The 22529-nt window shown below is 44.5% G+C and overlaps 1 protein-coding gene across 5 annotated transcripts in view; it reads right to left on the reverse strand.

Moving 5' to 3' along the window:
- The window catches only part of MCTP1 (multiple C2 and transmembrane domain containing 1), a 625729-nt gene that overhangs the window by 409413 nt on the left and 193787 nt on the right, over positions 1–22529 (reverse strand). For all 5 annotated transcript variants that reach the window (XM_075271852.1, XM_075271845.1, XM_075271861.1 and 2 more), the window contains exon 3: positions 378–520. In XM_075271852.1, the coding sequence (XP_075127953.1) occupies positions 378–520 (143 nt within the window). The remainder of the gene's footprint in view (positions 1–377; positions 521–22529) is intronic.

The raw sequence follows: 22529 nt of genomic DNA on the forward strand, positions 1-22529 counted from the left end.
TATTGACATACATATGTACCCATTGGTGCTGTCTACGTGAGCATTGTTTATCCAAAGCTGTTCAGCCATTCCAAAGATATAAGCCCTTTTAGTGATGATGCAAATTAAAGTATACCAACCAACTGGGCTGTAAGACTGTGGTTTCTCTGGGGAGCAGGGTTTCTGTGTGCTGTTAATCATGCAGTGCTACCACCCATGTGGCTAATAAACCCTAATTTGCATCAACATTAAAAAGGCTCATATCTTTGGAATGGCTGAACAGATTTGATCAAACCAAACACCAGTATGCTCAGAGTGACAGCGCCTATCAGTTGAGGTATAACAGATCCTCTTTAGATTTGACTCCGCATTGTTTTCTTGACTATGGTACTACTTACCTTAACATATAAAGGTTCCTTAAGATTTTCAATGAGCAAAGAAACTTTTTCTTCCCAAATAGGGTTAAGGTTCTTGTGTATTGTTTTACTTCGAAAAACCTCTTTTCCTCCAATTTTAAACTTGACATACGGGTCACTTGTCCCTTCAATGGAAAGAGAACAAAGTCAGTGAGGAAATATATGAGAACAGAATATATGATATAATGTATATAATGTATAATAAATATATAAATATATATACATATATATATATATATATATATATATATATATATATATATATATATTATGGTCCATTGGGCATCTACTTTAGATAACTCATGACTAGAGATGAGCGAACACTAAAATGTTCGAGGTTCGAAATTCGATTCGAACAGCCGCTCACTGTTCGAGTGTTCGAATGGGTTTCGAACCCCATTATAGTCTATGGGGAACATAAACTCGTTAAGGGGGAAACCCAAATTCGTGTCTGGAGGGTCACCAAGTCCACTATGACACCCCAGGAAATGATACCAACACCCTGGAATGACACTGGGACAGCAGGGGAAGCATGTCTGGGGGCATAAAAGTCACTTTATTTCATGGAAATCCCTGTCAGCTTGAGATTTTCGCAAGCTAACTTTTCCCCATAGAAATGCATTGGCCAGTGCTGATTGGCCAGAGTAGGAACTCGACCAATCAGCGCTGGCTCTGCTGGAGGAGACGGAGTCTAAGATCGCTCCACACCAGTCTCCATTCAGGTCCGACCTTAGACTCCGCCTCCTCCGGCAGAGCCAGCGCTGATTGGCCGAAGGCTGGCCAATGCATTCCTATGCGAACGCAGAGACTTAGCAGTGCTGAGCCAGTTCTGCTCAACTACACATCTGATGCACACTCGGCACTGCTACATCAGATGTAGCAATCTGATGTAGCAGAGCCGAGGGTGCACTAGAACCCCTGTGCAAACCCAGTTCACGCTAATAGAATGCATTGGCCAGTGCTGATTGGCCAATGCATTCTATTAGCCCGATGAAGTAGAGCTGAATGTGTGTGCTAAGCACATACATTCAGCTCTACTTCATCGGGCTAATAGAATGCATTGGCCAGCGCTGATTGGCCAGAGTACGGAACTCGACCAATCAGCGCTGGCTCTGCTGGAGGAGGCGGAGTCTAAGATCGCTCCACACCAGTCTCCATTCTGGTCCGACCTTAGACTCCGCCTCCTCCAGCAGAGCCAGCGCTGATTGGCCGAATTCCGTACTCTGGCCAATGCATTCTATTGGCGTGATGAAGCAGTGCTGAATGTGTGTGTTTAGCTCAACTACACTGGTGGAGTAGTTGAGCTAAGCACACAGATTCAGCTCTGCTTCAATCAGCACTGGCCAATGCATTCTATTAGCTTGATGAAGCAGAGTGTGCACAAGGGTTCAAGCGCACCCTTGGCTCTGATGTAGCAGAGCCGAGGCTGCACAAGGGTTCATTCGCACCCCCCCTGGCTCTGATGTAGCAGAGCCGAGGGTGCACTTGAACCCTTGTGCACCCTCGGCTCTGCTACATCAGAGCCAAGGGTGCACTTGAACCCTTGTGCACACTTGGCTCTGCTACATCAGAGTTGATGGTGCGCTTGAACCCTTGTGCACACTCTGCTTCATCAAGCTAATAGAATGCATTGGCCAGTGCTGATTGAAGCAGAGCTGAATCTGTGTGCTTAGCTCAACTACTCCACCGGTGTAGTTGAGCTAAACACACACATTCAGCACTGCTTCATCACGCCAATACAATGCATTAGCCAGTGCTGATTGGCCAGAGTACGGAATTCGGCCAATCAGCGCTGGCTCGGCTGAGGAGGCGGAGTCTAAGGTCGGACCAGAATGGAGACTGGTGTGGAGCAATCTTAGACTCCGCCTCCTCCAGCAGAGCCAGCGCTGATTGACCGATTTCCGTACTCTGGCCAATCAGCACTGGCTAATGCATTGTATTGGCAGGATGAAGCAGTGCTGAATGTGTGTGTTTAGATCAACTACGCCGGTGGAGTAGTTGAGCTAAGCACACAGATTCAGCTCTGCTTCAATCAGCACTGGCCAATGCATTCTATTGGCGTGATGAAGCAGTGCTGAATGTGTGTGTTTAGCTCAACTACGCTGGTGGAGTAGTTGAACTAAACACACACATTCAGCACTGCTTCATCACGCCAATAGAATGCACTGGCCAGCGCTGATTGGCCAGAGTACGGAATTCGGCCAATCAGCGCTGGCTCTGCTGGAGGAGGCGGAGTCTAAGATCGCTCCACACCAGTCTCCATTCAGGTCCGACCTTAGACTCCGCCTCCTCCAGCAGAGCCAGCGCTGATTGGCCAAAGTACGGAATTCGGCCAATCAGCGCTGGCCAATGCATCCCTATGGGAAAAAGTTTATCTCACAAAAATCACAATTACACACCCGATAGAGCCCCAAAAAGTTATTTTGAATAACATTCCCCCCTAAATAAAGGTTATCCCTAGCTATCCCTGCCTGTACAGCTATCCCTGTCTCATAGTCACAAAGTTCACATTCTCATATGACCCGGATTTGAAATCCACTATTCGTCTAAAATGGAGGTCACCTGATTTCGGCAATTTTTTTCAATGCCCCCGGTGTCGTAGTTCCTGTCCCACCTCCCCTGCGCTGTTATTGGTGCAAAAAAGGCGCCAGGGAAGGTGGGAGGGGAATCGAATTTTGGCGCACTTTACCACGCGGTGTTCGATTCGATTCGAACATGGCGAACACCCTGATATCCGATCGAACATGTGTTCGATAGAACACTGTTCGCTCATCTCTAGTCATGACTGTTTAAGTGAAAATGGAAAAAATAAATAAATACAGTTCAGTACTAGAAAATCAGCTTTTTAAACAGATTATTTTAATCTTTTCATGTTCAAACCACAAGGTGGCAGCATACACTTACTCCAATAAACATCCAAACACCTAAAAATAAAAAAAATCTCTTCTGTGTTATCTTTTAAAGAGGAAAAAAACTTATCAGACAGAATATAACAACGGAGTAGTTAAGTAGTTAAGTAGTAATTAAGTAGTCAAATGTGGTAGAATCTTTAGTAACGTTTCAGCCTGTATTTGGCCTTCGTCAAACTCTACAAAGTTACAATAGCAATAAGTGAGTACAAATATACAAGTACAACGTCAATGTACAAATCACATAGAACTATTACACAAAATATTCATCGTCAGTAGGGAGAACAACATGAGAAGAATAAATAACCTGCAATAAACAACTAGTAGAAGAGCGTATTTTGCACTGGGGCTCAGGAGTGCCTGATGCATCAGGCACTCCTGAGCCCCAGTGCAAAATCTGTAAATGCCCTCCCCCACTTATTTTGCAGCATTTAGAATAGAGGTATATTTTATGTGGCACAGGGACGTTTCGGGACCCCTTAGGGTCCAGGCCTGGTTGCAAATACTACCCCCTATAGCTACACCCCTGTATTGACTTCTAGAGAGTCGAGTAGAGAGAAGTATTGAAATATTCAAGTAAACAGTCTGAATGACATTAAAGGGGTTGTCCCATCACAAGGATCCTATCTATACTACTTGTTAATGTGAATGTAAGACTTTTCCTAAATACATTGCTTCAGCAAAACTGCTTTGTTTGTCCACTATCTTACTTTATTGATTTCTTTGTTGACACAACCTTGACGTATCTGGTCAAAAGTCAAGTGATGTATCTGCTGCTCTGAGGGAGGAGGGAGGAGGGGCTATGTGCACGGGAGCGAGCCTGGAGGGGGGGGGGGAGTTTACACTTTGGGGGAAGGGGCCGCCAATACAGACCCGGCATCCGCTGTAATAGAGAGGCATCCGCTTGTACTATTCATTTATGAAAAGTTGTTTTATAATTGGAGGTACGCTGTAAATTAGATCAGATTTGGTGAAGCATTCCAATTTGTGTTGAATCCAATTCAACACAATATCATGACATGATGACAAAAGCCTTGAAGGACTGAAATTCACCTACCACCCCCTTCCCCCCCAGGGTGGTCATACATAGACACATATCAAATAGTTTTCATCCTTTATGGGCTGTCTCAGATCACATGACCCTGGGTCATAAAGTGGTCAAAACCCCTTGGAACATTGGCTGCAATAACCCAGGACAAGTAAGGGTGAATTCACACTACGTAACGCCGGGCGTGTATGAGAGCCGTACACGCCGGCATTACGGCAGACTGCCGAACACTTCCCATTCACTTCAATGGGAGCGCTCGTAACAGCGGCGTTTACGAGCGCTCCCATTGAAGTGAATGGGAAGTGTTCGGCAGCCCTGCTGTAACGCCGGCGTGTACGGCTCTCATACACGCCCGGCGTTACGTAGTGTGCATGCACCCTCAGGGTATGTTCACATGGAGTTTTTTGCAGGCGGATTTTGACGTGGAATCCTCCTCAAAATCTACCTGCAAAAATGTCTCCCATTCGTTTCAATGGGAGTCCCTCGCTTGTTTTTCCCACTAGCAATTTTCTTTTCAGCTACCGAGAAAAAGAAGCGACATGCACTATCTTCCCGTGGATTCCACAGCTCGAGTCTCACTCCTGCTTAGGTCTATTCATTCGGGGCTAATCAGGAGTGCGATTCCATAAATTGGTAAATTGGAAAATTAATAGTACTAGTTCTGTGCTGAAACAAAGAGTTGAATTTACGAAATTTCCAAATTGCTAAATGCTGGATGAAAGGTAAAGAGACTGATGTTACTATAAGGGTTAAGTGTGGTCGCAGCTACGACTGGGCTAAGATGCCACGGAGACCTAATAGTCACCCTCACCACAATAAGGATGTTTAAACATCTTTGATCTCTTTTCTAACTTTCTTTTATGAATGGAAATCTGTACAGCATAAAGTTATTACCCCGGCCCTCTAGAGAACTGGAGTGAGACAGATGAAGATTTATGATACTCAGCCTTCCACTGTCAGAAAGGAGAAACTAAACCTTTTAATGAGAAAAACAGCAGTTGGTCAGCATCAAATAGTCAGGAAGCCATTTTGTGATGTAGGGTGTGGCACAAAAATACTGTACATGATTACTTTGTGGGGGCACTGACAGGGATGGGAATGGTGGGAACCTTTTGTGCTCAGACATATCGTGAATAAGTCATCACGGTAGTTTGGGTCCAGGTAGAGAAGAGAATGGTAAAAGCTGCTAAAATCTATGGATGGGAACAATTCACACTCATGAGAAGTTGTACAACTTTTTGCACCAGCGCCCATGAGTCTTAAGTCACAGTCCAGGGTATAGCTATACTTTTTTGTGTAAAATGAAATTTTAAACCATGTTCAGTCCTCCTATCACTTACCATGGAGAGATCCACAACTCGATAATATCATGCATATGGTTCACAATCCTCAGCGACACTGTTGGCTATACTATATAGTCTGTGCTAATGCCCATCATGAGTATCAACCAGACGAATACTCTTGTATCTGTACAGTGACTGCAGAGCTGTCTGAAGAAGAACCATTCGCTGGTTATCATCAAGGTAGGAGTGAAATTTACTAATCAATTCAAGCCAGGTTTTATGCAAGTTGACACACACCATTTCTGCGTGAAAATTTACAACTCTTCTATAAAAAAATAAAAAAAAGTGGAGCATAGCAAAGGAGAGAGAAGCTGGAGTAAATTATAGCAGGCGTCTTTCCCAGCTGAAAGCTGCCATAGATTTGAATTCCTGGCACTTGAACGGGCAAAATATGTGCCAAATGTATTGATTAATAAACCTGGCACATCTTACTATAATATTCTGTGGACTAAGATTGTGTTTGATAGAGCAGCCTTACCCCTGGTTCACACTAGCGTATGTATTCCGTCTGGGGAGAGTCCGCATGGAGACCCCCCAGATGGAATACAATCGCAATTACAAGCGCTGTGATGTCAAAGCACACGGACCCCATAGACTATAATGGGCTCCGTGTGCTTGCCACACACTGCCCGCATGAATCATTCATGTGCGCCAAGCACACGGACCCCATTATAGTCTATGGGGTCCATGCGCTTTTACAGCACAGCGCTTGCAATTGCGCTTGTATTCTGTTCAGGGGGGTCTAAATGCAGACTCCTTTCGGACGGAATACAAAAGTAGATGTGAACCAATCCATAGTCAAACGTCCTAATAAATGTTGCACTGTCTCTGGGCTTTGAGTGGATACCTGTTATTGCACACTAGGTGGCAGTACGTTCTATTTTGAAACAGACACCCCTTGCAAAATAATCTCTTGTAAGCAGAGCACATGATACGGTAGTAATAACACATTTCACTTATATAGCGCCGACATATTGCACAACACTTTACAAATCCTATAGGGTTCATTTATCGACAAAGTTACAGAGCAATTAATTAATTCTTAATTGATCCAATATAAATGAGAGTCCCACAATCTGTAAGGTAGAAGGGTATTAACAAATCTTCTGTTTATCTTAAAAAAACTATTCTGATCATGAAGAATTTTTTTTTATCAGTAACTCTGACGGACCCTCCCACGAATACACTCCATGATCGCTGATGGAGTCGATCACTGACAGATTTCCTCAGCCATGTCATCGAGCAGTGGGAGTTTGCTCTAAATTTTTAAATAACACTTTTTAAATTATTTTTTACCATATGGAGCCAATTTTCATTTTTTGCATTTTCACTTTTACCCCTTTTTAAAAATTTCAGCATATTGCGACACACATAGCTATTTTATTTTTGTGTATGGAGCTGTATAAGGGCATTTTTTGTCTCTAGATGTGGTTTTTAAAAAATTAGCAATTCACTCATGTTGATTTTTCCCCCATTATTTTGTTCACAAATATGGGATAGACATTTTTATATTGTCATAGTCTGGACATTTTCAGACACAGACACCGCTATATTCATTTCAGTAGGAACTCTGGAGAAACTGATGTATTTCGGCTATCTCCACTAGTCCAATTGAAATGAATAGAGTACAGATGAGCGAGTAGTGAAATATTTGATATTCGTTTCGAGTAGACCCTCAATATTTGACTATTTGACCGAATATCGAATCCTATTATAGTCTATGGGGAAAAAATGGTCATTTCAGGGGAAAACCAATTCGACTAAGGAGGGTCACCAAGTCCACAATGACACCTCAGCAAATTATGCAAACACCTTTGGAATGCACCTGGGACAGCAGGGGAAGCATGCCTGGGGGCATCTAACATGCCCAAGTCCCTGTTTTACCCCAATATCACAGCCTATCATCTAGACACTCCAAACTCAATATGGAAAGTGGAAAAACACTTGGAAACCTTCTTTCCTCTACATTAGTATGGCTAGAAACACAAATTTAAACCTAAAGAAACATTAGCAAGCACCCCTTTAAATCATGTTGCCCATGACAACCACAGATGGCATAGACAATGGGAAATCCAACAGCCCCCACCCTTAACTGTCATTGTGTATGTGTATGTGATGTGGTGAGACCTCCAAAAAATACTTTTCTGGCCCTTGAGGTGAGCCCTTCCAAATTAAGTTAGAGGACCTTAAGCTGAGCTACCAGCAGAGATTGAGGCACTTGAGGTGAGTTGAGCCTTGAACCAGCAGAGTATTAGGCCCTTTGGGTGAATTGAGCCTTTAACCAGCAGAGCTTGAGATTTTGGCCCTTGAGGTGAGTTGAGCCTTTAACCAGCAGTGTTTTAGTTTTTGGTCTTTTGGGTGAGTTGAGCCTTTAATCATCATGGTTTTTGGCCCTTTTGGTGAATTGAGCCTTGCACCAGCAGTATTTTAGTTTTTGGCCCTTGGGATGAGTTGCAAAAATCCAGTATTGGTTGCTCTCCCGGATTTTGACAATGCATTTGTCACTTGAAAAGCAGCCCAACATGAAGTCAGCCATGTGTGCCAGAGTGTTACTTGGCATGACTTCGCTGCCCCCACCGGAAGGATCACTATCCATTTCCTCCTCCCCAGCCACGCTGAGGCAATGGAACGCACTGAACTTCCCCGCTAACCTCGTGTGTGACAATGATCTCATCTGCCACTTAATCCTCCTCCTCCTCTTCCTCCATCATTACAGAATGAGAAGCTGACGGGAGTGTGCACTGACTATCCTGCTGGGATGTTTCTGCTCCTATCCCCAACTCCTCAGCGTGCAATGCGTTATCTCTGATGGCAATGAGGGATTCTTGCATCACACACAGGAGTGGGATGTTTACACTCACTAGGGCGTCGTCACAGCTGACCCCCTTACTGGACTCCTCAAAGATGCGTAGTATCTTGCATAAGTCTGCCATCCATGGCCACTCATGGTTCAGAAACTGAGGGAGTTGACTTTGAGGGACCCTTGGGTTTTGGAGATGGTGCTCCATCAAGAGTCTCTGCTGCTCATACACCCTGCTCAACATGTGGTACGTCGAGTTTTAGCGTGTGGGCACGTCGCACAGCAGCCAGTGTTCGAGCAGATATAGGCGTTGCTGGAGGGTTCGGAGGCTAGCAGTGGCTACTGTCGACTTACTAAAGTGGGCACACAAGGGCCCTACTTTCACCAGTAGCTCATGAACATTGGGGTACATTTTTAAAATGTGGGGAATGTGTTGGAGGCTGGCAAACTCCAGAGCCACTACCAGGTTCCGGCCGTTATCGCACACAACCATGCCTGGGCCACCGTGCAGAGGCGCAAACCACATTGCCGCCTCATCAAGGATGGCACCCCTCACCTCGGAGGCAGTGTGCTGTCTGTCCCTTAAGCTGATGAGCTCCCCACGCCAGTGCTGCAGCGTTTCCAGCTCGCAGCTGGGGTTCATGTTACGGCGGAGGAGAAGGAGAAGGGTGGTTCAGAACCCCTACCATGAATCTTGGGCAGGGAGAGGAGGTAGGCCGCCCTAGTTTGCGACCCGGTCCCAGCCTCCCCTATATTCACCCAGTGTGCCATGAGTGAGATGTAGCATCCCTGTCCGATTACACTTGTCCATGCATCAGTGGTCAAGTGGACCTTAGTGCAAAGTGCGGAACTAAGGGAATGCCTGATGTTACGCGCCACGTGCTGGTGCAAGGCGGGGTAGGCACACCGGGAAAAGTAGTGACGGCTAGGGATGGTATAGCGAGGTGCCGCAGCTGTCATCAGGTCACGGAAGGCCTTAGTCTCCACAAGCCTGAACGGCAACATCTCCAGGGCCAGCAGTTTGGAGATGTGCCCATTTAAGGCTTGGGCATGTGGGTTGCGCTATATTTTTGCCTGTGCTCAAATGCCTGGGAGATGGTGGGTTGCTGGGAAGAGTGATGGTGTAGGAAAAGGAGCGGAGGATGAGGGTGAAGTCCCCAAAGTGACAGAGGCAGATGTGGAGGCGTCCTGGCTGGTGGTCTGGACTGCAGTGACAGCACTGGACACAGTGGAAGAGGCAGTGGCGGCAACGCCAGACGATGATTGTCCTGCATTTGCTCTCTCCCACTGAGCCTATTTCTTGCCTTCCAAATGACAACGCATGCCTGAGGTGGTAAGCTTGCTCTTTTCAGAGCACCTACTCAGTTTAGAGTTGCACAGTGTGCAAGCTGCACTAAATCTGTTCTCTGCGCATACATTGAAAAATATCCACACCATCGAGGAACATGGCCTCGAAGGGGGAGTTTTTTGGGAGTGGCTAGGACAGGGAGCATCTTGGGTCTTGCTGGGTCTGGCCTGGCTTCTGTGAAGCAGTTGTCCTCTGCCTCTGGACATGCCTCTGCCTGTAGCCACCTTTTTTGATGCTGCGCTTGCCTCCAGATCTACACTGCTTTCCCCGCTAGACATCATCCTTGGTCGGGTCAGTCGCCTAGTTGTTCACCACCTCATCTTCTAATTCCTCAATCTGCTCCTTCTCCTGCACACCGCACATGGCAACAGCCTGCCCTGATGGCAACTGTGTCTCGTCATCATCACTGATGACGGGTTGCGGGTCCACAACCACAAAATCGCCAGGAGATGGCGGATACTCCAGTGTTTGGGCATCAGGACACAGAAAGTCGTCTGTTAGCTCCTGGGATTTGGGAAGTGGTTGAATAGAGTACGAGATGGTAAAAGGACCCGAAAACAGCTCCTGGGTGGGGGCAAAGGTGGGATGACTCTGCTGGGAAGATTGGGCATTTTGGGAGGAAAGAGGGGCAGACTCTTGGCTAGAAAGACAACTGGAGGTAGTGGCTGACTGGCTTGTGGAAAAGCTGCTGTGGTGAATAACAGCAAAATCCTGTTGTAGTTGATGTTTGTGGTACATATAGTATACTAGCAATACCCATGACTTCGTCCGCGGCCCCCTTTTCCCCCTTTGTGACCCACCTGCAGCGCGTCCCCGGGACCCCCACATTGGCCTGCGGCTGCCATGACCCCGGCCTCCACTTTCCCCCCACGCGGGACCAGGACCGACTGACCGAGCTCTGCCCCACACCCCACCCCACCCGTCACCCCCCCAACACGACCCCAGCCTCCCCCCCAAATGTGTCCCCACCCCTCCAACCTGCCCCCCTCCACAACACCAACACTACCACCCCCTACCCCACCACCACCACCCCACCCAACACCAATCCTTCAGCCTCTGCCGCCTGGGATTTTGGTGCTCGCGGATGGGAAAACTGGCAACCTACGGTGATGGCAAGGCGCCTATGTTTCCTTCCAGGCGCCATTCTAGGTATGTGTCAAATCTGACTGTAATCCGTTCGGGCGTTTCAGCGTGATTGAGGAACAAACATTCAAACATCCAAACTCACAAACTTTCACAGTTATAAAATTAGTAGGAAGTAGGATATACACATTTTATATACCTTACGCTATTGTTTTAAATGTATTTTGTACTAGCTGTTACCCGCGACTTCGTCTGCGGTGATTGTAGAAGTGGGTATATACAGGCGTGGGTAAGGTTTTCGTAGTGTATATAAGGTAAGGGATATGAAATGTAACTGTGTATCTTGTTTTTGCTGTAATTCAGAGAATTCATGAGACTTTTGTGTTGAAGTCAATTTGTATTTGAGCTGCTATACGGTGTTGTGAGAAACTTTACAAAGTGACTTTGGGACAGAAGTATTTGAAGTTAACCCTTTCCCGCCGATGGCATTTTTTGATTTTCGTTTTTGACTCCCCTCCTTCTAAACCCCATAACTTTTTTATTTCTCCGCTCCCAGAGCCATTTGAGGTCTTAATTTTTCCTGGGACAAATTTTTCTTCATGATGCCGCCATTATTTATTCTATATAATGTACTGGGAAGCAGGGAAAAAATTCAGAATGGGGTGGATTTGAAGAAAAAATGCATTTCTGCGACTTTCTTACGGGCTTTGGTTTTACGGCGTTCACTGTGCATCCAAAATGACATGTCCCCTGTATTCTGTGTTTCGTTACTATTTCGGGGATACCAAATTTATATGGTTTTATTTACATTTTGACCCCTTAAAAAAAATCTAAAACTGTGTTAAACAATTATTTTTTGAAAAGTCGCCATATTCCAACAGCCGTAACTTTTTTATACGTGCGTGTACGGGGATGTATAGGGCGTCTTTTTTTGCGGGACCGGGTGTACTGTGTAGTTCTACCATTTTCGGGAAATGTTATTGCTTTGATCACTTTTTATTCAAATTTTTATCAGAATCAAAACAGTGAAAAAATGGCGGTTTGGCACTTTTGACCATTTTTCCCGCTACGGCGTTTACCGAACAGGAAAAATATTTGTATAGCTTTGTAGAGCGGGCGATTTCGGACGTGGGGATACCGAACATGTATCTGTTTCACAGTTTTTAACTACTTTTATATGTGTTCTAGGGAAAGGGGGGTGATTTGAATTTTTAATCCTTTTTATTTATTTTTTTTATATTTATTTTACTTTTTTTAAACTTTTTTTTTTGCATTTATTAGACCGCCTAGGGGTATTGACATGGGTGGGCGGTGTCTCGGATTGTCAGAGCGGTGGGGGTCGGCAAACATGGCTGCTCCGGAGCGTTAAAGAGAGCCTCCTGGAGTATCGTTAAGGTGAGGGGCAAAGTGGTAAAGTATATGTATATGAGATTGTGTGGGGTTAGGGGCTAGGCTGTAGAGGGCAATATGAATTTTGGGGCTTGCTATGGTCCAAAGTGTGTGAGATTGCAGAGATGGTGGTGTGAGTTTGGGTTTTGTGGGGGTCCTGGCACAAACGTATGTGTGCTATTGTGACGAAAATTAGCCTATTGTTTAATCGGGTGTATTAACTATGTTTGTGGAAAATTTCAGCCAAATCGGTGGAACGGTTTTTCCGTGATTGAGGAACAAACATCCGAACATGCAAACATCCAAACACACAAACCCACAAACTCACAAACTTTCACATTTATAATATTAATAGGATATGAATGTGAGATTGAACATGAGTTTTAGGTGCAAGTATGTGTTTTAGTGCATTTTTTCAAAAAATATTTTGTGTTTGTCACAAAGTTGCATGAAGGTGGATGTGGCTATTGATGACCCATTGAGACATATGTAATCTTCAGGTTGTCTACTTTCAAAAAATATATTAGGGTTTAGGGGTTCACTTACTTTTCATGGTGTGTAATCCCTACATTTTATAGGATGATACTTTTTTAAACATTTCTAGCTTCAAAGCAGATTTTTGTTCCTTCCAGTTCTAGCGATTTTCTAAAGACACGAGCATGCAGATGTAGGCCATAGTGATATGTATGAACTCTGCACATGTTGAACTCTTATTTTTAGGAGGGTTTGTGCATATGATTTATTGCTTGGTTTCCACTTTTAACAACTAATATATATTTATTTGCATTTTTTCATAAAACATTCACTTTAAATCAAAACTGCATGAAGGTGCCTGTTCTTATACAGTACCAAGTGGCATCCTGACAATGCTGCAGGTGTCTACTTTAAAATAATATATAGGTATGGGGGGGTTGGATGCTTTTTTAATGTTGCAATTTAGCTTTGATTTCTCCATCTCAAAATCTGATCTGAAAATTGCTCTGGCTACTGGAGGTGCAAAATTTCCAGAGACCCTTGGAGGTGAAAGGGTTAAACTGGCTACAGAATGACAATCTTAATAAATGTCCCTAATGTGTTTGTATGGGGTTTTTTTTTATGTGATCTAGGGAAATTGGGGTGATTTGAAGTACCATATATTTTCTAATTTATTTTTTTATTTTTTATTTTTTTTTAGACCCTCTAGGGACTAATGCAGCATACTACTGTATCACAGTATATTGTAAAATCCCTGTTCTTCTATTACATACTTCCATTACAATATCTTATGTGGTCGTGAGATCTAGAGAGAAGCTTTATACCATTGCGTCCTGTTGGATTCAATCCCAGGTTCTGACAAAAAGGGCACCAGAGATAGAAGTAATTTATATTATGGAACACATTTCATGCAATAAGTACATTGTACAGATGTTATAACTGGTAGCTTTGCTACACCCACCAAAGAATATTATAGAGTGACACCAAGTGTCAGCTGCTAACCAGGAGACACCCATTGGATGAGCTCAGTATCAGCTAAATATGTATTGGTTTTCTAGTGTCAGAAAAAAAAACTTTTGCTATAATTCTGTCAGAGGCCCGCCTGGATTCTCTAGTAGTCTGGACATAACATAAAAAAAGGGCCCCATTGCAATAATAGAAAAAAGGTCACACTTACCTAATACCAAATACAACAGCAGGTAGAAAGGCCCTTACAATATACGATAGAAACAGCTCAGGGTGGTTCACATCTGCGCCCCGGTCTCCGCTTTCAGTTTCCATCTTTTGCCAACAGGAGACGGAAATCTGGCAGACCGTGTCCGCCTGTGAGCGCCCGTTTTGTGGTCTCCGTGGCGAAACCGTTCTTTTTTAACCGGACACAAAGTCCTGCGTGTCCGACTTTGTGTCCAGTTTCGCTGCAGAGACCATAAAACGCTCACCACCACTCATGGGCGGACACTTTGCAAACCCATTCAAATGACTGGGTTTAAAAAATGACTGCCGGTTATCGTCTCCTGTCTAGTTTCTTGGGCAGAAGACGGAAACCTGAAAGCAGAGATTGGGCGCAGATGTGAACCCGCCGTCAGCTGCATTCTGCATAGGGCTATGTTTTATTTGGTATTAGGTAAATGTGATATTTTTTTTGTATATTATGTCTTTTTTAGTAATGTTTTTGATTTTTTTTTTTTTGGTTAGGGACTCGTAACACATGGGGAAACTTGACATTGGTTTGCAAGCTTACATATTTTGGCCAACATATACCCCAATACTTTGTTATTTAACCTTTTTTCAGGATGCAGCCAGGCTCTGTTATTTTTGCAGAGTGCTCTTACTGTTGAGGTGCACATATAGAGGTAATGGCCAGCCTGTCTGATCTAATAGTATGGGCTTTACATGATCACGTGACAGCACCTTGTATGAGTTTTATCTGTGTGCATTTGAAATGCTGGCATCCATCCCCCTCATGGATTGTAGGTGTGTGGCTGGGTGTTATATCAGCATTGAGTACCTGAGGTGTTTCTATCATATTTGCAAGCGCTTGTAAGCATCCTGCATAGAGAAATGTGGGTGTTTTTTTTTGGTATTGGGTGTATGGGTGTGATGTTTTTTGTATATTACCTATTTTTTTTCTTACTAATGTAAACTGCAATAATACAAACATTACATTTTAAACATAGGTGTAGTGGCAGATTGCAGAGAGGCACCCCCTGCTGGAATACCAAACTGGCCGCAGAAAACTGCTGGATTCAAGTAGTCTATGAAAACAGATAATAACTTTAACTATCAAGGCCAGGAATAGGATCCCCACTAATCTGATAAGGATAACTTATCCATAACCTAATATTTTTAGCCGGCAAAACCTCGTTAACCGTATTCAAGCTAAGATAAGGTTGGACATATCTGTAAATACCCAATACACCTAGTAGTACAGTACTTCATTCTTCAATCTTCATTTAATATTTTTTATGAAGACAGCATACAGCATCCATGAGATGAGGTAAGAACATCGCCTTAGGCAGCCTTTTCCATGACTTTTTTGCCATCCTTGCTATTTCTTATTTCTCATCCTCAGGCTACAAAATGGCTAGACACAACCCTGTTTGTAAGAGGTGATGTGACCTGGTTTTCAAGAGAATTGTGCAGGCAAAAGGTCTGTTCTGCATATAAAGACTCAAATGTCCTAACTTACAGTGTTGGCCAAAGGTATAGGCACCCCTGCAATTCTGTCAGATAATACTCAGTTTCTTCCAGAAAATGATTGCAAGCACAAACTCTTTGGTATTAATATCTTCATTTATTTTGCTTGCAATGAAAAAACACAAAAGAGAATGAAACAAAGGTCAAATCATTGATCATTTTACACAAAACTCCAAAAATGGGCCGGACAAAAGTATTGGCACCCTCAGTCTAATACTTGGTAGCACAACCTTTAGACAAAATAACTGCGAACAGCCGCTTCCGGTAACCATCAATGAGTTTCTTACAATGCTCTGCTGGAATTTTAGACCATTCTTCTTTGGCAAACTGCTCCAGGTCCCTGAGATGTGAAGGGGGCCTTCTCCAAACTGCCATCAAGAGATCTCTCCACAGGTGTTCTATGGGATTCAGGTCTGGACTCATTGCTGGCCACTTTAGAAGTCTCCAGTGCTTTCTCTCAAACCATTTTCTAGTGCTTTTTGAAGTGTGTTTTGGGTCATTGTCCTGCTGGAAGACCCATGACCTCTGAGGGAGACCCAGCTTTCTCACACTGGGCCCTACATTATGCTGCATAATTTGTTGGTAGTCTTCAGACTTCATAATGCCATGCACACGGTCAAGCAGTCCAGTGCCAGAGGCAGCAAAGCGACCCCAAAACATCAGGGAACCTCCGCCATGTTTGACTGTAGGGACCGTGTTCTTTTCTTTGAAGGTCTCTTTTTTTTTCCTGTAAACTCTATGTTGATGCCTTTTCCCAAAAAGCTCTACTTTTGTCTCATCTGACCAGAGAACATTCTTACAAAACGTTTTTGGCTTTCTCAGGTAAGTTTTGGCAAACTCCAGCTTGGCTTTTTTATGTCTCTGGGTAAGAAGTGGAGTCTTGCTGGGTATCCTAACATACAGGCCCTTTTCATTCAGGCGCCGACGGATAGCACGGGCTGACCCTGTTGTACCCTCGGACTGCAGGGCAGCTTGAACTTGTTTAGATGTTAGTTGAGGTTCTTTATCCACCATCCGCACAATCTTGCATTGAAATCTCTCATCAATTTTTCTTTTCCGTCCACATCTAGGGAGGTTAGCCACAGTGCCATGGGCTTTAAACTTCTTGATGACACTGCACACAGTAGACACAGGAACATTCAGGTCTTTGGAGATGGACTTGTAGCCATGAGATTGCTCATGCTTCCTCACAATTTTGCTTCTCAAGTCCTCAGACAGTTCTTTGGTCTTCTTTCTTTTCTCCATGCTCAATGTGGTACACACAAGGACACAGGACAGAGGTTGAGTCAACTTTACTCCATTTCAACTGGCTGCAAGCGTGATTTAGTTATTGCCACCACCTGTTAGGTGCCTCAGGTAAGTAACAGGTGCTGTTAATTACACAAGTTAGAGAAGCATCACATGATTTTTCAAACAGTGCCAATACTTTTGTCCACCCCCTTATTTAAGTTTGCTGTGGAATTACATCCAATTTGACTTTTTGACAATTCTTTTTGTGGTTTTCCTTTGAAGACAAATTAAATGAAGATAATAATAACAAAGAATTTGCGATTGCAATCATTGGCAGGGGTGTCAATACTTTTGGCCAACACTGTACCTACAGATGGTCTCTTACTTATCCTGCTGACCGGACATGTTAGGATATAACATAGTAACTGGGGATGGCCATACAGCTCTTTCTAAATGTGGTCAGCTTGGAGCAGCTGTCAATAGATGTTTTAACTGGCATTTTATTATCAATATTAATTATTTCTTAACTATACTTAGATATTTATTTATAGCTTTCATTAGTGTTCCTATTATGTAGGCAGATCAAGCAGCTGTTATGGGGCCAGTAGGAGAAGGGGGCCCAGCGTTAATGTTCTATTACTTCTGACACTAATACACTGCATTTTTCTGCAGTTGCCACTAGAGGGAGCACACTGTAAGGAGATTTTTACAGTTTCCATTGCGTTCAATGGTAGCTGTACTAACTTCTATGCACACCAATATGTACATGTACTGGTGCATGTGACTAACTATAGCACCCACTCAGAAGAAGGGTGAGCCCAGTCATGTGAAACTTCCTTGACTTTATAAAATGTACCCTAACTACATATATGCTATGGGGCATTGTGACATTTGTATACACCCTTGATAGCTTTATTAATTTCTAGGGCAATAGAGTAAGTTCCTTCTTAGAAGATATACACTCACCGGCCACTTTATTAGGTACACCTGTCCAACTGCTCGTTAACACTTAATTCCTAATCAGCCAATCACATGGCGGCAACTCAGTGCATTTAGGCATGTAGACATGGTCTAGACAATCTCCTGCAGTTCAAACCGAGCATCAGTATGGGGAAGAAAGGTGATTTGAGTGCCTTTGAACGTGGCATGGTTGTTGGTGCCAGAAGGGCTGGTCTGAGTATTTCAGAAACTGCTGATCTACTGGGATTTTCACGCACAACCATATCTAGGGTTTACAGAGAATAGTCCGAAAAAGAAAAAACATCCAGTGAGCGGCAGTTCTGTGGGCGGAAATGCGTTGTTGATGCCAGAGGTCAGAGGAGAATGGCCAGACTGGTTCGAGCTGATAGAAAGGCAACAGTGACTCAAATAGCCACCCGTTACAACCAAGGTAGCCAGAAGAGCATCTCTGAACGCCGCACAGTACGTCGAACTTTGAGGCAGATGGGCTACAGCAGCAGAAGACCACACCGGGTGCCACTCCTTTCAGCTAAGAACAGGAAACTGAGGCTACAATTTGCACAAGCTCATCGAAATTGGACAATTGAAGATTGGAAAAACGTTGCCTGGTCTGATGAGTCTCGATTTCTGCTGCGACATTCGGATGGTAGGGTCAGAATTTGGTGTCAACAACATGAAAGCATGGATCCATCCTGCCTTGTATCAACGGTTCAGGCTGGTGGTGGTGGTATCATGGTGTGGGGAATATTTTCTTGGCACTCTTTGGGCCCCTTGTTACCAAATGAGCATCGTTGCAACGCCAAAGCCTACCTGAGTATTGTTGCTGACCATGTCCATCCCTTTATGACCACAATGTACCCAACATCTGATGGCTACTTTCAGCAGGATAATGCGCCATGTCATAAAGCTGGAATCATCTCAGACTGGTTTCTTGAACATGACAATGAGTTCACTGTACTCCAATGGCCTCCACAGTCACCAGATCTCAATCCAATAGAGCATCTTTGGGATGTGGTGGAACGGGAGATTCGCATCATGGATGTGCAGCCGACAAATCTGCGGCAACTGTGTGATGCCATCATGTCAATATGGACCAAAATCTCTGAGGAATGCTTCCAGCACCTTGTTGAATCTATGCCACGAAGAATTGAGGCAGTTCTGAAGGCAAAAGGGGTCCAACCCGTTACTAACATGGTGTACTTAATAAAGTGGCCGGTGAGTGTAGTTACCCGCATTGTTTGCCTGCTGTATTATGCATCTACTCTACAGATGTAATAGAATTGGAGCTCTCCACCCCGGTCATTGTCCTCTTATTAGATACAATTACACTCTGACATATTTTACAGATGACAGCCTTTTCATTTTTTTGGTATAAATCCTGGAAGTAACTGTCCAACTTTTTTTCTCATACAATGTGTGTACCAGGATAAGAATTTGGGGGCATACAGAGATTCAATACGGCCCCATTACAGGCAGTGCTTACTATATTACCCATATAATATCGATGTATACTACAGAAGCTTGTAAGGCTCACACTTGCAAGTCTATTCCCCAAATTCCAGAAAATCCCTGAACAGATGTACCTTTCTACAGTAATTGCACGTTTAGCTTTTAATGGTTTGCCATGCTGTGTTTCAATTCACTTTTAGCAGATGGAAGGCAATGTATGCCAAGGTTAGGAGGATAAATAGAAAAGGTCAAGCCTATGTACAGTGACTATCGGGGCATTCCCAGGTGCCCTTAAAGGTCAAACCAAGAACATGTAGAAACAGAATGAAATAAAGGACATCAGCCTAATATTACAGTGCTTCTGAATTACTGCAGGGTCACGGCAGAAATTGTGATACTGCTTATTTTCTACTTATAAAGGTGAAGTCTAATAAATTTGTTCTCAGTGGGGCTTACTAGTGTAGTACCCCAGGGGTACGTATGGGACCCTATTAATTGTTGCAGATGGTGCTAAACTGTGTAAACTAATTCACACAAGAGACGGCAGGATAGTATTACACTACTGATGGATATAGAAGACACTTGAGCACAGACGTTGCAAATGAGTTTTAATACTGATAAATGTAATGTTATGCAAATAGAAAGAGGAGATACATGCCAAGTTTCATAACTAAATGGGAAAATTCTGAGTATGACTGACATGATAAAGGACTTAGGAATTATAGCTCACTGTAAATTTCAAGAGGACCTGTCACCAGGTCTGAAAATCCCAATGAAATACATCTCGGTGTGGGCGCTGTTACCCTGAGAATTTGATGTTTTTTGATCCAAATCTGTTCAGCCATTCTAAAGATATAAGCCCTTCTAGATTTGATGTAAAGTACTGTATGCTATCTACTGTGATTCCTCTGTGGTGGGGGTAATCTGTATTTCTTGCAGTGTTGTGCCCTCTTGGCTACTATACCATAATTTTCATTAACACATATCTAGAAAGCTCTTATTTTTCTCCATTCTGCTAATCTACTCCTGGCTTTGGCTCAAAAAAATAAAGCAAAATTTAAAACAAAAAAAACCAAACTTTTTTTCCACAACGTGTTGGCCTTAAAAGTGTAACAACATTTTTGAGTAACTTATCATTGTGGAAATGCAGCGTGTTTTGCTGTATTTGGCAGACAAAAAAACCACCACATTTTGCAGTATCAATCTAAACTTTGCAGTGAAAAAGAGCTGCAGAAAGGCTGCGTTCTCAAAATTGGGTGCTTTTGAAAAATGTGGCATGTTAATTATAGCAAAATACACAATAAAGAACGCTACAGAAAAAACCCATTGCATTTTCCTTGAGCATTTTTTCTGCAGTGATTATTAGCTGTGTTTCGCTACATTGGGCCTTAGCCTTATCAGACAAAATTTAGGGTAGGGAAGAACAGGAGTTAAAATAATAAAAGATATCATCTTCCTAGGCCTTATGGTCCCAGCAGTGGATCGCTGGAATCTGTTCAGGCCGGGGGGGCGTGGCTAGCCGGCTACAAGAGAAGTCACATCTCCTATGAGCTCTGGATATATCAGCCCTAATCCACGGTTTACCGGCATCATAAACATCCATCCACTTCTCTAGTGACCCTGAGGCTCTCCCCCAAGCCTCAGTCAGTTAACTTGGGGTCCTTTTTCCCGAGTTTACAGCAGCCTTTGGGACTTTGAGGGTTGAGGCCTACTTCTACACAGGTGCCGGCCGCCATTTTGTTTTCGGGCCTACTCGTCTGCATCCAGCCCTATGTCACAGTGCGCTTACCTGCTGACCGAGGGGATCATCTGGACTGTGTAGGAGCCCCCTGCAGCACCTCTGGTCACATTCTGCTCCTGATCGACCCCTCTGGCCCGCCGGGAGGACGACTTAAAGGTCGTGGCCGCCATCTTGTTTTTGTGGCCTACCTCTGCACCTAGGCCCCAGCTGCCTACAGGCTGACAGAGGCACCATCTACTGTGCCACAACTAAATCCGACTTTGAATCCACTAGGATGGGGGCTGTTATACCCTTCTGGGCCCTCAGGAACCTCTGGGCAAACTTGCGGCCTACTGCAGCCTGTCAGACCTCCAACACCCCCATCTCTTGCCTGCACCAGCTCCCACCTGATTGCTTTCCTGGGCCCTAGGACAGATAATCTATCAAGCCTGGAGGATCCTCCTCTGCCACTAGTTGTTACCTGCTGCTGAGACCCCATCTCTGCTCTACAATCCACCTGCAGTTCCTCAGGGACCTTCTCCTCATCAGCAGCTCCCCAGCTCATCCATCCTCCTGGCCTGCTGTCTGCTCCTGTCTGCCTGCTGGACTGAACACCCTGCTTCATCACCTGCATGTTTCTGCCACCTGAACCCATCATCTAAGGGCTCTCCTGCTACAATCAGCTCTGCTTCTTCCATCTCACTGATGCTTCCAACATAACTCGGCTCTGCTCCATCTCTGCTTGCTGCTATTATCATTCATATTGTTAGCATTCACTTCCTCCCTCCTGCCCCTGAACCCTGTTTGCTTCTTCAGCTGCATACCAAACCATCAGCAGCAGCACAGGAAGCTCTCAACCTGTCAGCTGAGTGACCATGGTCAAGATTGGCCGGGGTAAGGCTGGTGACTCTCCGGAACCAAAGGACAGGCCACTCCAGTCAGTGGGAATGCAAAAATTCCTTAAAAAACAGCAGGCTTCGGGATCTTCTTTTTCTCCAGGGAAGTTGGCACCTGAGGAATCGAGCGGACAGCGTGCAGTGCCACTTGACTCCGACGGGGATGGCTCCTTGCAGGATAATTCCTCGTCATCTATCTCTAAGGGGTATTTAAAAAAGACTTTGTCTCAATCTCTCTCAAATGCTATGGCCCCTGTGCTGAAAGAGCTCACTGCTCTTCGCGAGGACTTTGCTAATGTGACCCACCGGGTGGATAGGCTGGAGACCTGTCAGGGAGAATTGTAGCATGTGGCTTCCTCCGTGTCTGAACGCTTAGATACCCATGCCGCTCACTTTAACTACACTTATTTGGCGCTGGAGGACTTGGATAATCGCTCCCGCCGCAGAAATCTGCGTATACGAGGTCTCACAGAAACCTACTGTTAGGATTGGGTCCCGCAGGGTCCACTCTCAGGGCACAGCGCCACCTGCGGGTCAATCTAACCCTCGCCCTCGGCCTCATGTAGTGAGGTGTCTGGAGTGTAAGTCCAGATTTCGGCCCACTGAGCATGCTCAGGCCTATTGGAGTCGCTCACAGGCTAAGTGCCACTTCTTGCCTACTGAGCATGAGCAGTGAGGTCATAGCCACCGCCCTGTTGGGCGGGGTCTCCCCTTTAAAAAGTGTGAGCCGACGCCCGCCCGGCGCTCACACTTTGTATCTGAAAGACTGAATGACAGTTGTTGCAGGG

This window comes from Leptodactylus fuscus, chromosome 1 (assembly GCF_031893055.1).
Source record: "Leptodactylus fuscus isolate aLepFus1 chromosome 1, aLepFus1.hap2, whole genome shotgun sequence".
Taxonomy (NCBI): Eukaryota; Metazoa; Chordata; class Amphibia; order Anura; family Leptodactylidae; genus Leptodactylus; species Leptodactylus fuscus.